This window comes from Malaya genurostris, chromosome 2 (genome assembly GCF_030247185.1).
Source record: "Malaya genurostris strain Urasoe2022 chromosome 2, Malgen_1.1, whole genome shotgun sequence".
In the NCBI taxonomy this organism is placed as follows: domain Eukaryota; kingdom Metazoa; phylum Arthropoda; class Insecta; order Diptera; family Culicidae; genus Malaya; species Malaya genurostris.
Genome location: NC_080571.1, coordinates 128,214,785 through 128,234,659, shown reverse-complemented (window position 1 = coordinate 128,234,659; position 19,875 = coordinate 128,214,785). Strand labels below are relative to the sequence as shown.

General features: G+C 36.4%; 1 protein-coding gene across 3 annotated transcripts in view; it reads left to right on the top strand.

Annotated features, from left to right (window-relative positions):
* The window catches only part of LOC131427921 (ATP-dependent DNA helicase 2 subunit 1), a 73,276-nt gene that overhangs the window by 22,488 nt on the left and 30,913 nt on the right, over nucleotides 1-19,875 (top strand). For all 3 annotated transcript variants that reach the window (XR_009229324.1, XM_058591504.1, XM_058591505.1), the window contains exons 7-8: nucleotides 8,455-8,549; nucleotides 8,608-8,882. Coding sequence is in view for 2 of the 3 variants with exons in the window: in XM_058591504.1 (XP_058447487.1) it covers nucleotides 8,455-8,549; nucleotides 8,608-8,882 (370 nt within the window). In the remaining variant the exon portion in view is untranslated. The remainder of the gene's footprint in view (nucleotides 1-8,454; nucleotides 8,550-8,607; nucleotides 8,883-19,875) is intronic.

The window sequence follows — 19,875 nt, the reverse complement described above, 5'->3', positions numbered from 1 at the left end:
TCTATGTCGCTACAATCGGATTCAGGAAGAATCTCGTAAATATTGTTAGACGGCATAGAATCAACGGAAAGGAAATCCGTCCGTTGTCTTTTATTTTTACATTCAGATTCTAGAAGATCGTGAATGTTATTAGAAAAATGTTGAATAACGGATTGTGATTTATTCCGTATTGAATTATTTTTAGCCTTAGGCTTGTTGCCTTTCCGGCTGGACGCAGGCATTTTTGAAATGAATGAAATTTGAAATGAAATTAACTAGGCTAAACTAGTCTTCGATTAGACTCCTAGTTTGGAAAAGTCTTGATAAAGACTGATTTTGTGGTAGTCTTAATAAAGATTGATTAGTTCGAAAACTAGTTCTTTGAATAGCTAGCCTTAAAAAAGGCTGAATAATTTCTTAATCTTGAAAAAGACTGATTATATTAGAATATCACTCTTAGTATAGCCTTGATAAAGGCTGACTAATTGTTAGTCTTTAAAAAGACTGTTAGTGATTCAGGTAGCGTTGAAAAAAACTGAAGCCTCGAATCAATGAAACTCTAGGTAGCCAGAAAAAAAAAGCTATACGCGTGCGGTGCGAACGACTGTTCAACACCGACTGATTTATTTTGAATTCGTGACATGTGACATAGGAGCGATGGGGGGTCTTTGTTGCAGTGACAATTTGTGACAAAGGAAGGGTGGGGAGTCAAAAATGCGTGACGTCTTTTATGGACAGCCCCTCAGTTATCTTTGAACATCTTTTAGAGTTTGTTAAAAACAAGTTTTTAATGACTGGCGCATTCAGGTAGCGTTTTCTGAACCGAAGTTATGAGCAAAACTAGTTCAAAAACAGGTTATTTTTTAACTGCTATATCTAACATTGAGGCAAACGAAAAAAAGTACGGGTGTGTAATGTCAGAGACATAACTGGATGTCGTGAATGCGACTAAAACTGACGATTTCTTTATACTTCCGAATATAAATTACAGAATTTTGATGTCAATTATTTAATTTTATATTTGAATATTACAGTGAAAGAAACTATCAAAGGGCCCTGCCGGATTAATTTCTGGCGTTCAGAAGGACCAAATTATGTAATCCTCTAAGATATTGACACACTGTTTTGATAAAAACGATATTAAACACTGTTGCGAATTTTGCAGTGCAAAAATTTCACATAGGTAATCAAATTATCCCAGATTTGCACTACACGGATGGTTTTACTGAAACACTAGAAGAAATTAACGATTTTCGATAATAGTTTACCTTTCATACTCGTTCAGTAGATAATCGGAACTGATATGTACTTAACTACCTCAAAACCGTCGTCCGGGTGCGAAAAAGGCAAGCAAGCGAAATGAATTGTTCTCATTATTTCCAAAAGTTTTAGTTAACGTTGTTTTGATGTGGAATTAAATATCTCCGACATACCGGATTACCCTGCCATAGGCGACGGTTTTGAAGTTGTAAGCGATATATCAAAGGGAAATCGAATCTATAAATAGAAGCAAAATTATAGCTAACGTTTCAGTCCTACGCGTAGCATGCCAGAGGAAGGTTGTTGCTAGACAGCAAGATAAAAAGTGCCATAAAACGATTTGAAGCTTTAATTGCTATGCTCTGATCTTGTGTCATGCAAGCTCGGATGAAATTCCATGTTATGTCGTTTCGCCTGAGAAATTTTCAACTACCCCAGGGTAAATGTTGAGTGCGTAAGATTAATTTCTAATTTATATAAGATGAACTCGATTGATAATGAGAATGGTAGAGAAACTTAACGCTATAAAAATCATACTTGCATACAAAACTTGAACACAAGATTGACGGAAGAAAAGCTTTAATGTTAAAATCCGTATCGCACGTATGTACAAAGATATAATTGCATACATTTGGGATATTGGTGTAATTTCGTCGGCTATAAAACAAACAATGTTCGGTGTTGGTTTCTAATCAAGAAAAATCTATGCAGACTCTCGTGCAATGGCGGATTCAAGAGTGTAACGATTGATTGAACTGTTTGATTGTAGATCATTAGAAATTTTGGTTACCTTGTTCCACATCAATGGCTCGAACAACCACATGGGGCTGATCCTTGTAGTCTTCAATTATTTATGGTTATCTCACGCTGTTGGAAATTTTATGACATATTCCTGATCACATTTCCGAAAGCGTGTAGCAAAAATTATGCCATTGGGTTAAGTACGTCAAGAGATATTCGCGATAAAGTTCTGCCCATTATTGTACAGGGTATATTTTGAAAAGGGGCCCCCTAGTTAAGTAAGTCGTATTCACGATAAAAATATTGGAATATGTACATAACATAAGAAAAAAAATCCAAGCTACAACAACCGTTCTGGAAGGACGTACGGAAGAAAGAAGAAAAATAAAAGAACAAATCGATGAATTATAGAAGCAATTAGATAAGTCGGTGAAAGAAGATGACGCATACAAACGAAAAGTTGATAAATACAACAATGAGCTACAAAATTAATTCCGGAGTACGAAACTGTCGTACAATGATCAAACTGTATTCTCCTGTAAATAAAAGAAATTAGTAATCTGATAATTAGTTTTTCAAATTTTTCCTAGTTAATTCGCATAGGAATGCGGAAAGTTTTTTACATTTTTATGCAGTTTTTTACATAAAGTTTTCTAGGAGTGTTAAATATAAACTTTTTTGAGTGAGAATCGCATTGTCAAAAAATCAGTACTGAACTTTTCTGCAGTTTTCTGATCGATGATTTTTCGTCTAAAAATCACTTCCATGTCTATTTTCAAATCCAGCATGGCAGGCGAGGAACAGTTTTATGAGAAAGCCGCTGAATTGAAGGAATGTGATAAAAAAATATTGGAATATGAAATGATCGATTTTCGACCACGGTTCCCCTTTTATACGCAGTCAGTTGAAGATATGTGCCTGACTACCTCAAAATCGTCGTCCTTGCGCGAAAAAGCCAAGCAAAAGTAAAGAGTTTTCAGCGTTGTTCTCAAAGTTTAAGAAAACTTTATTTTTAATTGTTTGTGGTTATCTCACACTGTTCAAAATATTATCCTAAATTCATGATTATATTTTTGATAAAATGGTGAAAGAATTATGTTGCTCCCCTTATACTAGTCGAGATATTCACGAATAAGTTCTGCCCATTCTTCCATATGGCTAATTTTGAAAAGGCATCCCATAGTAAAGTAAGTCGTATTCACGACAAAAAAACCGTTTCTTGTATTTGACAGAAAATATTTTCGAGCATGTTTATAAAAAAAAAAGACGGAGGAGATATTTTTTTAATTTTTTTAAAATTGGGGTTTTTCATTGAAAAATTGAAAAATACTCGCCGGGAGCCATGGCACTGATTCAATCATGTGAAGAGTTGCCAGTGAGCGTTCTTTGATACGATAAAAGCCATCCTTGAAGTCATTTATCAGCTAAATATGAAAATAAGGTATTTCTGCCTTCAAAAGTGTTAAACTAATTCAAGTGCATATTCGGGAAGAAATCGTTCTGCATTCTTCTGGGAATGCAGAATGATGTCGCTTTTGTGAAATCTCTAAGGCCTCTCGGTGGTTGGAAGTTTTATCAACCGTGCATTTTGGCATCTGGCCTTTCGGGGATGCAAGACGATTTTTGTCGTGAATACGACTTACTTTACTATGGGGTGCCTTTTCAAAATTTACCCTCTGAGAGAGTGATAAGTTTTTGATCGTGAATATCTCTTGTTGTATCTAACGAATCAACATAATTTTTGATACATGCCATCGGAAATATGATCACAATTTTATGATAAAATTTTCAGTTGTCTGACATAATCTCAAATAGTTCAAAATTAAACTTTTCTGAAATGTTTGGTATAAACGAGTATGAAGGAGGATAATTCATATGGCGCGTTTGCCTTTCTCGTATTTTGAAAGCTCATAGCTCAGTGATCTGTGGAAGGATTTATATAATCTAACTACCAATAGAATCGAAATTATTCAACTTAAACGTGTATAGCAAAAGCATTGAAGTATTTCAATAGTACACTATTGAAAAACCTATTTCATTTGACCCATGTCAACACCAGCCAATCAGAACGCGTTCTGAGGAAGAGAAGAAAATAGCTGCTGCTGTACAACAAATCGATCAAGAAAAATGTTCCTCAATTTGGTCCTTCTGAATGCTAGAAACGAATCCCTACAGCATATTGATAGCTACAAACGAAATCACATAAAAGGATATCTCTTAACAAAAATTGAATCAATTTAGATTCTATCGCCACTGCGAGCAGATGTGTTTTGTGTCGTCTGCACAGCTAGTTTCGCTTTCGACAAGAGCGATTACGTCACAGCTGCCAGTCATTAGCATTGGGAAAAAACAACGGTGGAGAGCATTACACAATATCAGCCGTTCTAATGGCTCTAAAATTTTTCCAAAGAACTATTAGGATTTGTTTTTCGCAAATCGCAGGTAATTATCCTCAGTTTAGTGCAAATCAAGAACAATTTGGTTAGATTTGTACACTTTTCGCTGTGTGAAATTCACAGTAATCGAGATCAAGTGAAGCCTTCTTTGTTTTTGCGAAAAATGTGGAAAAGGGGAATGCTTGCATAATTCATACAATTGATCAACTAATTGATATTCGGAAGTGTTAAGGAACATGTCATTTGTTTTCGTATTCACGACATCCAGTTATGTCTCTGACATTACCCACCCGCCTTTTTTTTTCTTTATGTTTTGTGCTGTTTTCCTACCTCACCCAATTCCCAATTCCCTTCCATGTTCCTTTTATCCTTCCTTTCCCATCAGGAAGTTGATGAGAAGCTACGGCAAGGCACAAATCTTCAAATAACTAGGGAACATGCCACTTGAGCCAATTAGATCTGATAACATAGGTGTAGGGTTTCATTCAGTAAAAAGCATTCAAGCGGAGAGGATGTTTTTTGAGACGAAGACAACTGTAAGCTGCTTAAAGATTGGTTGGTTGGTGCTAATCGCAAAACCTGCTGCAAAGCCAATATTCGGGGCGATTCTTGTTTCATAAGTACCTGAAATAGAGGAACTCACTTCACTGAGAAAGATGGCCTAACCGATTTGAGAACTGTTTCATTTTGTAGGTTACACAAGTTCATGCACTAGCTTTCATGTTTTTCAAAAATCAAACAAAACTGTTTGAAGAATATATTTTTTATATGAGAATAAGAGAGATATGAGAAAGGCATCATTACACCACTAGGTGAATAAAAACAGGTTTTACTTAGTCATTTGGGGGTTTGGAACCTCTTGGGTTCCAGTTTGTGCTAAAGTGAACATGACTAAATTGAATTATTTACGTTTCGCATTCAGCTCATCAGTGCATTAGCAGATTATGTTGATCTATTAATGCCACCTCGCGGATCAACATAATCCGCTAAGCAGACGTAAAGTCGTTGCTACTTACAACGCACTTATTTTACACTAATTGTGCAATGTCTATTCTGACGTGCCGAAAGTAACGAAACCAATTGACGGCAATGCTATATATATATATATATATATATATATATATATATATATATATATATATATATATATATATATATATATATATATATATATATATATATATATATATATATATATATATATATATATATATATATATATATATATATATATATATATATATATATATATATATATATATATATATATATATATATATATATATATATATATATATATATATATATATATGTATATATATAAGAAAAAAACAAAAAAAAAATAATTTTAGTAGTTATCAATTGCGTTTGGGTTGTGCATAAAAATTCTTTAGATCTTTTGTCCAATACAAAAACATAATTATTTTTAGAAATTAGGTATATTTATCAAAATTTTTAAGATTTTCAGTGAAATCCAAGCTTCAGTTTTTTTTGTAAATTTTGTTCATAATAAATTTCCAACTAAAATAATAAAAAAATATATGTCGTAGAATATCAAAGTTTTGATTTGTTTTTTTGGCAAAATTTTCCCAATAATAAAAATTCTCTGTATGTGTACCAAATTTCTTGAGATTCTTAGAACGGATATACACTTTTGATCATCAATACATTGTTTCTGGTAATGATTCCAATATTTTGAATCATAAAAATGTACATCGCTTTAATTTTTGAGTTATATACAAACATGTTAAAAAAATTAAAAATTCATATTCATTTATAAATTCATCGATTTTTGCCTTTCTCATATAGAAAGGTTATGCAATCACTGTGAAAACCGACTTTTGAACCGAGGCCCGGTGGGCCGAGTGTCATATACCATTCGACTCAGTTCGTCGAGTACGCAAAATGTCTGTGTGTGTGTATGTGTGTGTATGTGCGTATGTGTGTATGTAACGTTTTTTTGCACTAACCTTTCTCGGAGATGGCTGAACCGATTTTCACAAACTTCGGTTCAAATGAAAGGTCTTGTGGTCCCATAAAAAATTCCTGAATATTATTTGAATCCGCCTTCCGGTTTCGGAATTATGGGGTAAAATGTGCAAAAAATTGTGAAAATAAGTGCACTAACTTTTCTCAGAGATGGCTGATCCGATTTTAACAAACTTAGATTCAAATGAAAGGTCTTGAGGTCCCATACAAAATTCCTGAATATTATTTGGATCCGACTTCCGGTTCGGGAGTTATGGGGTAAAATGTGCAAAAAAAAGAAAATATGTGTTTTAACTTTTCTCATAGATGGCGCGACCGATTTTCACAAACTTAGGTTCAAATGAAAGGTCCTGTAGTCCCATGCGTTATTCCTGAATTTCATGCGGATCCGACTTCCGGATACGGAAATATAGGGTAAAGTGTGTTAAAAATTGTACACTATCACTGAAAATAAAGAAAAACCTTGAAAAATTTTCTAAATCGACCTCAAATCTTTTCCAATTTGATGGTTTTTATCAGTAGACGGTCAACCAAACCAATTTCGGTTATTCTTTTAAGAATCGAAGAAAATTTTTTTTTTGCCTTTCTCATATAGAAAGGTTATGCAATCACTGTGAAAACCGATGTTTGAACCGTGGCCCGGAGGGCCGAGTGTCATATACCATTCGACTCAGTTCGTCGTGTACGCAAAATGTCTGTGTGTGTATGTGTGTGTATGTGCGTATTTGTGTATGTAACGTTTTTTGCACTAACTTTATGGGGTAAAATGTGCAACAAAATGAAAATATGTGTTCTAACTTTTCTCATGGATGGCGCGACCGATTTTCACAAACTTAGGTTCAAATGAAAGGTCCTGTGGTCTCATACGTAATTCCTGAATTTCATCCGGATCCGGAAATATAGGGTAAAATGTGTTAAAAATTGTACACTATCACTGAAAATGGGGAAAAACCTTAAAAATTTTTCTAAATCGACCTCAAATCTTTTCCAATTGATAGTTTTTATCAGTAGACGGTCGAACAAATCTATTTCGATTATTCTTTTAAGAATCGAAGAAAAATAATTTTGAAGAATACCACAGTTTTATATATGATAGTTTGATTGCTATGAGAAAGGCATCATTACACCACTAGGTGGATTAAAACAGGTTTTTAATGTTTTCTTTTGATTGTGCAGGAATGGTAGTTGAGCGAAAATTGTAGCTGGTATCACTAGCAATCGAAAGATGTGTGAAAATATATAGGTCATCGCTTTGAATTTCGAGATATTTCCGATCATTGTAAAAAGTCTCACCTTTTCTTAGGTCATCTATCTACAGTTTTCATTATAACTTTCTGTAGGCAACCCCTTTTTTTCAGTGCATTTTATTTCTGGAAGTAGTACCTTTCCAATGGTGAACAAATTTTGAAGATCGGTTGGCTAACAACGAAGTTATGATTCGGTAAAGTTGAAGTATTCAATATTTTCTATGCGACGTTTATGCCAAAGGAAAGAAAATAGGAAAGCAGATAGAGGGCATATTTGGCGCATGAAAAAAACCTGGAACGGGAAAAATCAAATTTTTTATTGGTTTTACTTTACCAGTCATCTCCTACAAAGTTTTTTAAACAATTTACGTACTCCACAAAATTCGAGGGTGAGATTCGTTGAAGAACAGCTGAGCTATGACAGCTCAAAGTTACCGTTCCCACTTTTTTTGAGGCTTGGTATTTGGAGTGTTAAGCACTGAGTCCAAGACGAAACGCTAAGAAATAAAAACGCAAAGAAATCTTTCTGTCTGTTCGTCAAAGGTCTATCTGTTCATCTTATAAATAAAAAGCAAAGTTATGGCATTACATTCCTTTTGTGAAATTTGGCCTTTCTGTTTCAACAGATTTCGCAGCCGATTCTTAGTGTACAGAATCATTGCATGGCTAGTACTATGGATCCTACTGACACTAAGAATCCTTCCAGGTCGGGGCTCGAACATACGACAACTGGCTTGTAAGACCAGCGTCCTATGCATTGAACCGCCAACCCGGGACGATCTTATAAATAAAGTACATTGTTTATTAGCTGTATAATAACGCCGATATTCGATATTTTTTAGATTGGTTGCATTGGTTCCCCAAGATTGTTGTTACGACGATGATGGTGAGCCATACAGGCACAATGGATTCAGGATTCAGTTTATCCCATATGCTGGTGATGATATTCAAAATGGAAAATGTAACGACATCAATAATCTTCCTACGAATTTTAGCTGATGTTAGAAATTTGAAAGTATTTGAGCGAACTTCGCCACTGCTGTCCCACGATCAAATCAATGTTTTCAAATCAGTATCAAAGAAGATCAGGTTCAAATACCATCCTTCACAATTCGAAAATCCAGTCTTGACGACGATCTACACCAACATAGAAGCACTGCTGATTGGAAAACATGATCTGGAGGTCTATGACGCAACTAAACCGGATAATGACCGGATTGATGCGAAGGTTAATCAGTTCGTTAGTTCAATCAATGACATGTTCGGAGAGGTAAGTGATTTTGGAATTATCATGTCAGACGAGGCACATTTCACGTTAAATGAATGCGTTAAGGTGCGGGTAGGGTCTAACACTTTTGAAAAATCATTTATTTTTTTCTTCATATTTTCTTATAGTAAAACATTTCAAGAATGCTCTGTGAATTTTCAACCCTATCGGAACAAAACTCTGGAAGTAGAGATCTTTACCTTCACTTATATCATACTGTGAAGAAGCAAGAACTTGAAGCACAGGACCAAGAGTTCTGCTTCGATTGATTTAAAAATTTGACAAAACATTCTTGACTTGTTTTATTTTATTTTTTCCCCTTTATGGGCTACTCTGGCCGAGGGGGGTGGTTACAACGATCCGCACTTTCCATACCGGACGAACTAGGCTATGGTGCCCAAATGAACACTAGTAACGAAGGAGGAAATCCTCCAGCATGTAACCCAAGCGACAGATTCCTTTACGGCTATCAATTTACAACGAAAGATACGAATATCTTCTATTGCAAGTTCCCAGAGAATTTGTCACTTGGGCAGGAAGTGTGTGCTTCACTCTGTAACCAGTCAATCATTGATTCGGGCGTCTGTAGCGTATTGGTAATTTGTCATCATACCAACTGCTTCTGTGTCTTAAATGTCCTCGTCGATGAAACTTTGCAAAATTTCGCATTGTATCCGCTTCGGTCTTGGCCCTGCTTTTCTATATAGTCTTTTATGTCTGAAGCGGCACTTACGATTATTACTTTAAAGTTCCTAAATCAATGTGTATATGTTTGTTCTACTAACACTATCCAATCTAATCTATTCTGATTGTTTCTATCCTTGTCGATGTTACGTTACGTTTCCTTTTGCCCCATTGCATTGCTTTTTACTATACCGGAGAAACCTGTTAATATCACAAGCTAATATATTATCAAGAATAAAGGAATAATAATAAGATTAATAATAATAATAATAATAATAAAAGTGATAGTAAAAATCGCAGGTATTTTATGTAATTACCTAACTTTTAAATCAAACAAAAATGTTGGGGTCTAGAAAAGCATCTACTATAACTATGCTGCTTTGATTTGTTGACTTCTGATTAGTCTGCGCTGAGACACAGTGGGTACAGCAAAAAATACTGCTTCACCTATTTGTTTATCACAATTTTTCCACGAAAAAATTACGAATTATTGTTCAAATGATGCTTTGTAAGCAAAATTGTAGGTTCTATGCCACTGAAACCCTCAATTAATTGAGGAACAGCCTTTATGTTATACGACTAACATTTTACAGTTTGGTGTGGTGTTTGTGCGGATATGGTGATTGGTCCCTAAACAACCCCCTTGGTCCCCTTCGACTGCAATACCGCAGAAAAATAGAGATATAACCACTGGGGCCGTTATCCTACTTACTATACTGCTACGTCGTTCAGTAAAAACCATTCAAGCGATGAGGTTGTGTTTCGATTGTACTGGCTCGTGAGTTAACGGCTGCTACCGAGACAATTCTAAGCTTCAGGTAGTTAAACTGCTCATAGCAAACGCAATATTCGGGGCGTTTTCCGACTTGAAAGCTAGCAACGAAGGCCATCCCGTTCATACGCACAGAGGTGTAGAGACACAGAGGTGCGAGAGCATAGAAGTGACGAGTCACAGAGGTGCCATCGCATAAAGGTGCGAAGACGAAGGAGTGCAAAGGCACAGAGGTGCTAAAGCAACCCAGTGCTGATCTAACAGGTACCAGAATTTGTACGCTGCGTAGGATCGAAAGAGACGACATATATCGCGAGGTGCTACACTGCAAGCATCACATTTGATCGCCACCAAGAGCAAAAGCACTGTACCTGGGGTCAGGTACAGGCAGCACACCAAGTTCAGTGGTGTCCACAACGACGGCAGAGCAACTGAGATAGCAGAAAACGACAGAAGACTGCCAATTGGAAACAGCAGAAGACTGCCAATTGGAAATCGTTGGATGAGCTTCACGTCGTTCTTTACGATAAAGGAACAGAAACATCAGCTACAAGGTAGATTTAATTTAATTTATTTTATTTTTTTTTATTTCTCTTATATCCGAAATTTTACTAAACAGAAGTTTTCATTTTGGTATTAATTTACAAAAAAAAAAAAATGTAATGTATGATCTCATGGAAGATCATCCGAATCCGATTACGGATACTAGTAAGAGCTTAAATACTCCGAGGGCTAAACATTATCCACAGGGTTCCACTGGGCCATGGATAGTCTATCTTCGAAAAAAAGAAAAGATTTTAAATTTGATGCAAATTACAAAGGATTTGACATCACATTTCTCTGAAGTTAAAGAAATATGTAAAGTTAATAGAGATAAAATTCGAGTTGTTGTCAACGACTTGAAACAGGCAAACGATATTGTAACCTGTGAATTATTTGCTGTTGAATGTAGAGTTTACATTCCATCGAAGGAGGTGGAAATTGACGGTGTTGTGATTGAAGCAAGTCTGACAGCCGATGATTTACTTAAAATGGAGTTGGTCGTTTTAAAAACTCCGTGCTTGAGGGAGTTAAGATACTCGAGTGCAAGCAATTGTACTCAGCATCTATTGTCGATGGAAAAAAATCTTATCGTCCCTCAGATTCGTTTCGAGTAACATTTGCCGGATCTGCGTTCCCTAGCCATGTCTATATCGATAAAATTCGTCTTTCCTTCTTCGGCTTTTCGTACCGCATGTTATGAATTGCACGAACTGTAAAAAATTCGGGCATACAGCTACTTACTGTAGTAATAAGTCCAAATGTATCAAATGTCAAGGACCTCATAAGGATAATCTTTGCGATAAAGATGTTGAAAAATGTGTTTATTGTGGGAAGAGTCCTCATGATGATCTTTCAGTATACGCTGCATTTAGGTAGCGTAAAGACAAAATGAAGCTTTCTTCAAAAGCACGGTCTAAGCGCACATATGCAGAAATGCTTAAAACGGTCATACATGTCTCCCCTTTGGAAACCGAAAACGGTTTTTCAAATCTTGCAGAGCCAGAGGAATCTGACTCTGACGGAAATAGTGATGATACCTCGTTTGTCACTCCTCAATGTTCTGTTAAGAGGAGATTACCAAACCACAAAATACCAAAAAGACACCTAAAATTACACCTCCAAAAAAAGATCCCCGTGTTAAAGCTAAAAAGCCAAATTTAAAACCTAAAACTGTGCCTCCTTGTTTGTCAAATTCACATACCAATCCAGGAACTAGCTCAAGAAAAGACAATAATCCAGTGGGCTCCGTTTCACATTCACCATCAGGATTACTGAAGTTTGCAGCATTCAATATTTCTGAACGTCTAAATACCATCATAACGGCATTCCTTACAATAGCTAGAACTTTTTTGAAACAGTTATCAGCTCAATGGCCAGCTCTGTCAGGTTTTGTATCAATTGATGGATAATTCATCATCCACCGCAAATGATTCAATCACTGTCCTGCAGTGGAATTGTCGAAGCATCATGCCAAAACTTGAATCATTTAAAGTTTTGTTGCATAGTCAAAAATGTGATGTATTTGCTTTGTGCGAAACATTTAACATTTAGCCTTAAATTTTAATGACTTTAACATTATACGTCTCGATAGAGACTCCCCGTATGGTGGAGTGCTTTTAGGAATTAAGAAATGTTATTCCTTTTATAGATTAAACATTCCTTCGACTTCTAGTACAGAAATTGTTGCTTGTCAAATAAACATTAAAGAAAAGGACATTTGCATTGCTTCGGTATATATTCTTCCAAGAGCTCAAGTTGGACAACGACAGCTTAATGAAATTGTCGAAGCCCTTCCTGCTCCACGTTTGATTTTAGGAGATTTCAATTCGCACGGAATGATGTGGGGTTCCGTTTACTTACTTACCTTACCTTACCTTACCTAACAGCTATAGGCCTGGGGTGTCCTTTGCTGTATCAAGCATACGTCTCCACATAACTCGGTCCATGGTTGCTCGTCGCCAGCCACTCAAGGCACGGATGCTTCTGAGATCACCCTTCACTTGATCGATCCACGTTGCTCGCTGCGCTCCTCTTCTTCTTGTACCAGTCGGATTAGATTCAATAACCATTTTCACTGGGCTGTCGTCCGACATCCTTATGACATGCCCAGCCCATCGTAGACATCCGATTTTAGCTGTCCGTACGATGGGTGGTTCTCCTAGCAGCTGTTGCAATTCGTGATTCATACGCCGTCTCCACGTTCCGTCTTCCATCTGCACTCCGCCATAGATGGTCCTCAGTACCTTTCTTTCGAAAACACTGAGGGCGCGTTGGTCCTCTGCCAGCATAGTCCAGGTCTCGTGGCCATAGAGAACAACCGGTCTAATCAGCATTTTGTAGATGGTCAATTTCGTGCGGTTGCGTACTTTTCTCGATCGGAGGGTTTTGCTGAGTCCAAAGTACGCACGATTCCCTGCCAAAATACGTCTCTGTATTTCTCTGCTGGTGTCATTATCGGCGGTCATCAGTGAGCCCAAATACACGAACTCGTCAACCACCTCAATATCGTCACCGTCTATCAATATTCGTGGTGGGAGGCGCAGTGTTTCTTCTCTAGAGCATCTTCCTCTCTTGTATTTGGTTTTCGACGCATTTATGGCCAGTCCGATACGCCTAGCTTCAGCTTTCAGTCCGATGTAGGTTTCCATCATCTTCTCAAGGTTACGTGTCACAATATCAATATCGTCAGCAAAGCCAAAAAGCTGTACGGACTTTCGGAAGATCGTGCCACTCGTGTCGATCCTCGCTTACGGGGTTCCGTTTACAATGATAGCAAATCATCTCTAATATATAATATTTGCGACAATTTTAGCATGACGGTAATAAATATGGGTAGCATGACACGGATCCCAAGACCTCCTGCACGTCCAAGTGCATTAGATTTATCTCTTTGCTCGACTTCAATTCGACTAGATTGCACCTGGGAAGTATTTCCTAATTTACACAGTAGCGATCATTTACCAATCATCATCTCAATTAGCATTAACAAAGGCATTGCTAATTCAGTTAATATTCCATATGATTTGACAAAAAATATTGACTGAATTTAATACCAAAATAATATTTCAAGTGTCTCAACTTCAATGTAAGAGCTCCCCCAACTTGAAGAATATGACTTCCTCGTTTGTTCGATTCTGGAGGCCGCAGAACAAGCCCAAACCAAACGATTTATTGGTCCATCGTCTAACAGAAGGCCTCCAAACCCTTGGTGGGACAAAGAGTGCTCAGATGCTAAGCACGCGAAACAAAATGCTTTCAAGACGTTTTTAAAACGAAGAGGCGGAACTCCTCAGAATTTTGAAAAACTCTTGACTTTAGAAACCAAGTACAAGAGCATACATCGGGCCAAGAAATGTAGCTATTGGAGACACTTTGTCGAAGGTTTGTCAAAAGAAACCTCAATGAGCACTCTTTGGAATAAGGCCAGATGAATGAGGAATCGTAACGTAGGAAATGAGAGTGAGGAATACTCGAACCGATGGATATTTGATTTTGCGAGGAAAGTTTGTCCAGATTCTGTTCCTACGCATAGCATTATTAGAGAATCTTTTCCAAATAATGTTTCCATTGATAGCCCCTTTTCAATGATGGAATATTCCATAGCACTCATGTCTTGTAACAATAACGCTCCTGGGTTGGACAGAATTAAATTCAACTTGGTGAAGAATCTGCCCGACCTCGCAAAAAGACGTTTGTTGGAATTGTTCAACAAGTTTCTTGAGCAAAATATTGTTCCACCTGACTGGAGGAAAGTGAAAGTTATCGCCATTCAAAAGCCGGGGAAACCAGCTTCCAATCACAACTCATATATACCCATTGCGATGTTGTCCTGCATCAGAAAATTGTTCGAAAAAATTATTCTACGACGTCTCAACACTTGGGTCGAGACGAACGGTTTGTTGTCTGATACTCAGTTTGGCTTCCATAGAAATAAAGGGACGAATGATTGCCTTGCATTACTTCCGTCTGACATCCAAATTGCCTTTGCTCAAAAGCAACGAATGGCATCTGTATTTTTGACATTTAAGGAGCATTTGATTCAGTTTCCATTGATGTTCTTTCAAACAAGCTCCACCAACATGGACTCCCAGCGGTTATAAATAATTATTTGCACAACCTTTTATCAGAGAAACGCATGCATTTTTCACATGGCGATTTGGCAACATTCAGAATTAGCTACATGGGTCTCCCGCAAGGCTCATGCCTCAGTCCGCTCCTTTATAATTTTTACGTGAATGACATTGACAACTGTCTAGTAACCCCATGTACACTAAGACAATTGGCAGATGATGGCGTAGTTTCAGTTACTGGACCCAAAGCTATTGATCTGCAAAAACCATTGCAAGATACCTTAGATAACTTGTCCGTTTGGGCTGTTCATCTGGGTATCGAATTCTTTGCGGAGAAAACAGGGCTGGTCGTCTTTTCAAGAAAACATGACCCCGCGCAGCTTCAGCTTTATATGATGGGAAGAATGATCGAACAGGTTTTGACTTTCAAATACCTTGGGGTGTGGTTTGATTCCAAATGCACCTAGGGAGGACACATTAGGTTTCTGATAACAAAATGCCAACAAAGAGCAAATTTTCTTCGAACAATAACAGGATCTTGGTGGGGTGCTCATCCGGAAGATCTAATAAAATTGTATCAGACAACGATACTTTCAGTAATGGAATGTGGATGCGATTGCTTTCGTTCCGCTGCAAACTCTCATATTATCAAATTAGAGCGAATTCAATATCGTTGTTTGCGAATTGCTTTAGGCTGCATGCATTCGACACATTCAATGAGTCTTGAGTTCTGGCGGGAGTTCTACCATTGAAAGATCGTTTTTGGGAGCTTTCATCGCGACTGCTAATAAGATTTGAGTTACTGAATCCCCTGGTTATTAATAACTTCGAAAGGTTAGTTGAACTTCAATCTCAAACAAGATTCATGACAGTATATTTTAACCATATGTCACAGGAACCCTACAAGATATATTCCTATCCGTGTCAGCCTCCTAAATGTCCCTGACTCAATTTTATTTTTCGACACATCTATGCAGCGCGAAGTGCGTAGAATCCCGGAACACCTACGCTCGTTGGAAATCCCAAAAATATTTAATAAGTAAGTAAGTTGACTGAGAAAATATTATACACGGACGGATCACGAATTGAAGAGGCTACTGGGTTTGGTATATTCAACAATAATGTTACGGTCTCATTTAAGCTTCAAGAACCTGCATCTGTTTACATAGCAGAGTTAGTAGCAGTTCATTATAGTTTGAGTGTAATCGTCACATTATCTCCAAACCATTATTTACTTTTCACAGATAGTCTGAGTGCAATTGAAGCCATTCGCACAAACGTTGCTGGCAAAAATGAACCTTTTTTCTTGGGCAAAATAAAACAGTGCCTGAACGTTAGTTTGGGTCCCGGCTCATTGCTTCATTCAAGGCAATGAAAGAGCCGATATTTTAGCCAAACGTGGTGCTATTGAGGGTGAAATTTATGAGAGACCGGTTGCTTTAAACGAATTTTATAGCGCGTCTCGCCAAAGAACCCTTGCCAGCTGGCAAGCTTCTTGGGATAAAGATGATCTGGATCGGTGAATGCACTCAATTATTCCTAAAATATCGACAAAGACATGGTTCAGAGGACTGGATGGGAGTAGGGATTTCATTCGTGTGATGTCCAGACTCATGTCCAATCACTACACGTTAGATGCACATCTCCTTCGAATTGGACTTTCCGAGACTAATCATTGTGCTTGTGGCGAAGGTTACCGCGATATTGACCATGTTGTTTGGACATGCGTGGAGTATCGTGATGTCAGATTTCAACTAATAAATTCCTTGCGTACCCAAGGTAGACTATCCAATGTCCCAGTTCTCGACATTCTTGCTTGTCGTGACGTTCCTTACATGAAACTTCTTTATTATTTCATTAAGTCCATTGGAGTTCCAATTTAAATTTCATTTTATGTTAGACTGTTTTCTCTTCCATGAGTTAAACCAATAGCCAGCTATCTTATATTAAATAAAAGTGATGAACTGATACAAACAAACCTGAAATAGTTATAAGATCACGTACAAAATAAATATATTTCATTTAATGTAATTTATAATAGCGACTCGCTTGATAAAAACAGTGTTTAGATTATCTAATGAATACCAACATACTAATATGATATTCGAAATGTATTAGGTTTAAAGTACTATGTATTGTAGATGCCACGGCCAAGAAAAACTTATGTATATTGCCTATAAAACAAACGTATTTATGAGAAAAAAATACGGCTACGTATTTTACACTCCTTTCCAGGTAATGCCAGCAAACTTATAAAACGGATAAAATGATGAAGACTACAAAAAGTAGTTCGAATCTAGAATCTGTATTGTAATTATTACTCCCTTATGAAAGTGTATTGACGTGACAGTGGTCAGTAGAACTCAAACGAAACGAGAAATTAGCGAGACAAAACTATTTTCGTTAATATATAAAATTTTTCAGTGGTTGGTTTGTTATCAACTGGCGCATTTTTATGTGCGTCATTAGGGTGGTCCATGTTTGAATTGAAATCTCAATTCTAACTGTCTTAATTGAATCTAAAAATTATTGCTTTTAACAGGAAAGTTGTATAACATTTTATTTTGAGCAACTTTGCTAAAAAAGCCACCTTTGAACAATTTGATTTTTAAGAGCCGCCCTACTTTAATTTATCATCGTTTGAGTTCTATCATTTTTGTTAGTAATTTTACGAAAAAATCGTGTTCCACAAAGCTGTTAATCAAATTAAAGTTTTTCCATATTAACTTCCATTCCAAAGTTATTATTATGTTTTCGCCGAATAATAGTCAACCTTTAATATAAAACAGATGCCAGATCTATTTCTGATAGGTCATACAATAAAGAAAGTTTGAAAAGAAATCTGAGATAGTGTTTTTTTTATTCAACTCATCTGAATTAGTGTTCAGTTTGCCTTACGAAAAAATCATGGTCATATGACTCTTAAACGGCAAACTAACTACAGCTAAATGATGGTTTTAAATGAGCTCTATAAATGTCTCTTACATCATTATTTCGAAAAATGATAAACAAGAAAACTACAGCTGAAAATAGATATTTCGCTCAACAATTTGAAATGATTTATTCCCAGAAAGACTGATTCGATTGATTTTGAACCCATTATTACAATTTTCGCTTCGTAAATACTCAAAATGAAACATGAGACTATAGTGGATGGCAGTTTTGAATATATTTGGTCTAAGTTATTCGAATGTCATCTATCATCCCATTCAGCTCGACGAGCTGGGCGAATGTCTGGTGTGTGTCTGGCTGTGTGTATGTATGTAACAAAAATATGCAGTCACTTTTCTCGGAGATGGTTGAACCAATTTTCCCAAACTAAGATTCAAATGAAAGATCTTATAGTTCTTAAAAACATGCTGGAAAATTTTAAATTTCAGGAGTATGATTTTACAAACGATGGTAAAACAGGTACAAAACTTCTAAAATTTACTGATAAATTCTTCTACTTTGCAGAACATGTTGATTTGTGGGCATATAAACTTAATTCGACACTACTGGTCCCCTATTTCCTGTTCCGGAAGTATCAAAAGGTTCAAATGAAAGGCCTTATGGTCCCACAGCTTGCTATTGAATTTCATTTGGATCCAACTTTCGGTTCCGGAGTTACAGGGTAATATGTGAGCATTTAAGAAAAATATGCACTCAATTTTCTCGGAAATGGCTTAACTAATTTCACAAACTAAGATTCAAATGAAAGATCTTATAGTTGCTGGAAAATTTTCAATTTCAGGAGTATGTTTTTACACAAACGATGGTAAAAACAGGTACAAAACCGCTAAAGCTGATTGTTAAATTCTTCTATTTAGCAGAACATGTTAGTTTATGGGCATATAAACTTAATTTGACACACGGAACGACCGAAATCAGCATTTTGGCGAAAAAATTAGTTGTTTTTCTAATTTTAGTTAGTTATTTTTTGAGACAACTAAAAAAATCTTACTTATGCTAATTTAGATTTTGTATTTCTAGTTCCCTTAATAATATTAAAATATTTGTTGAAATGGCTATTTTTTTAGTTGAATTCGCCAATTAAACGTGCTGTTATTTCTTAGCTAAGGCACACTTCATATCCATTCAACTAATTTTTAGTTGAATTTGAGAAATAGAACGTTGTTTTCAACCAACATAAATGGTTGAATTGGTTTCTGCAATCTGCAGCTATATGGCGCTCTGTCACCGAAAAAACGTTAACACCGTAATGACTACTAGCCACTAGATGGCACACTACAACCGAAAAAAAATTCAGTCGCGATTATCTTTTCTATATTGGCAGGTATAAATACGATGTTGTATTGGAGAAAAAGACATAAGCGAAACATAAACTTCTTTTTAAAAATTTTACATCTAAATCGCTGTATTCTTCATTCGACTTCGCGAAATCGACTCTCTCACTGAAAACTTTGAGCACTCGCAAAACAAAAACCGAATACAAGTAGTACACCGGACGGCGTAGCCCGGAATGTTAGAAGATACAAAAAACATCATTTGACGTGTACAATTACCCACAATCGCTTCAAATGCGGACAAATTCTGAATACTTACACTTTCCACTAACAGTTTACGTCATTTTTACATATCGGTTTAGAAATTTATATATGGATATATCGTAACACATGCGGAAAACATCTAAACAATTTGCAAGCAGTTTCAACAAGACTGTCCCTTTTAGCTTTTTAATGGATTGTTTTGCTTTGACACTTCTCATGAGTTTTAGGCTAATAAACTTGTTAATAAAACCAATTTCAATACGGTGGTAGATAAATAGAAACAAATTTTCTGATTTTATCAACGAAATTAGTTGTCAATGAGAATTTCGTGTTGGATTGAAATATTGCTGGTTTGTGTCCAGAATATTCGCCAACTAAACACATTCTCTAAAAATAAGAGTTTTTTTCAGAAAAGTAAATTCTCAATTTTAGATAAT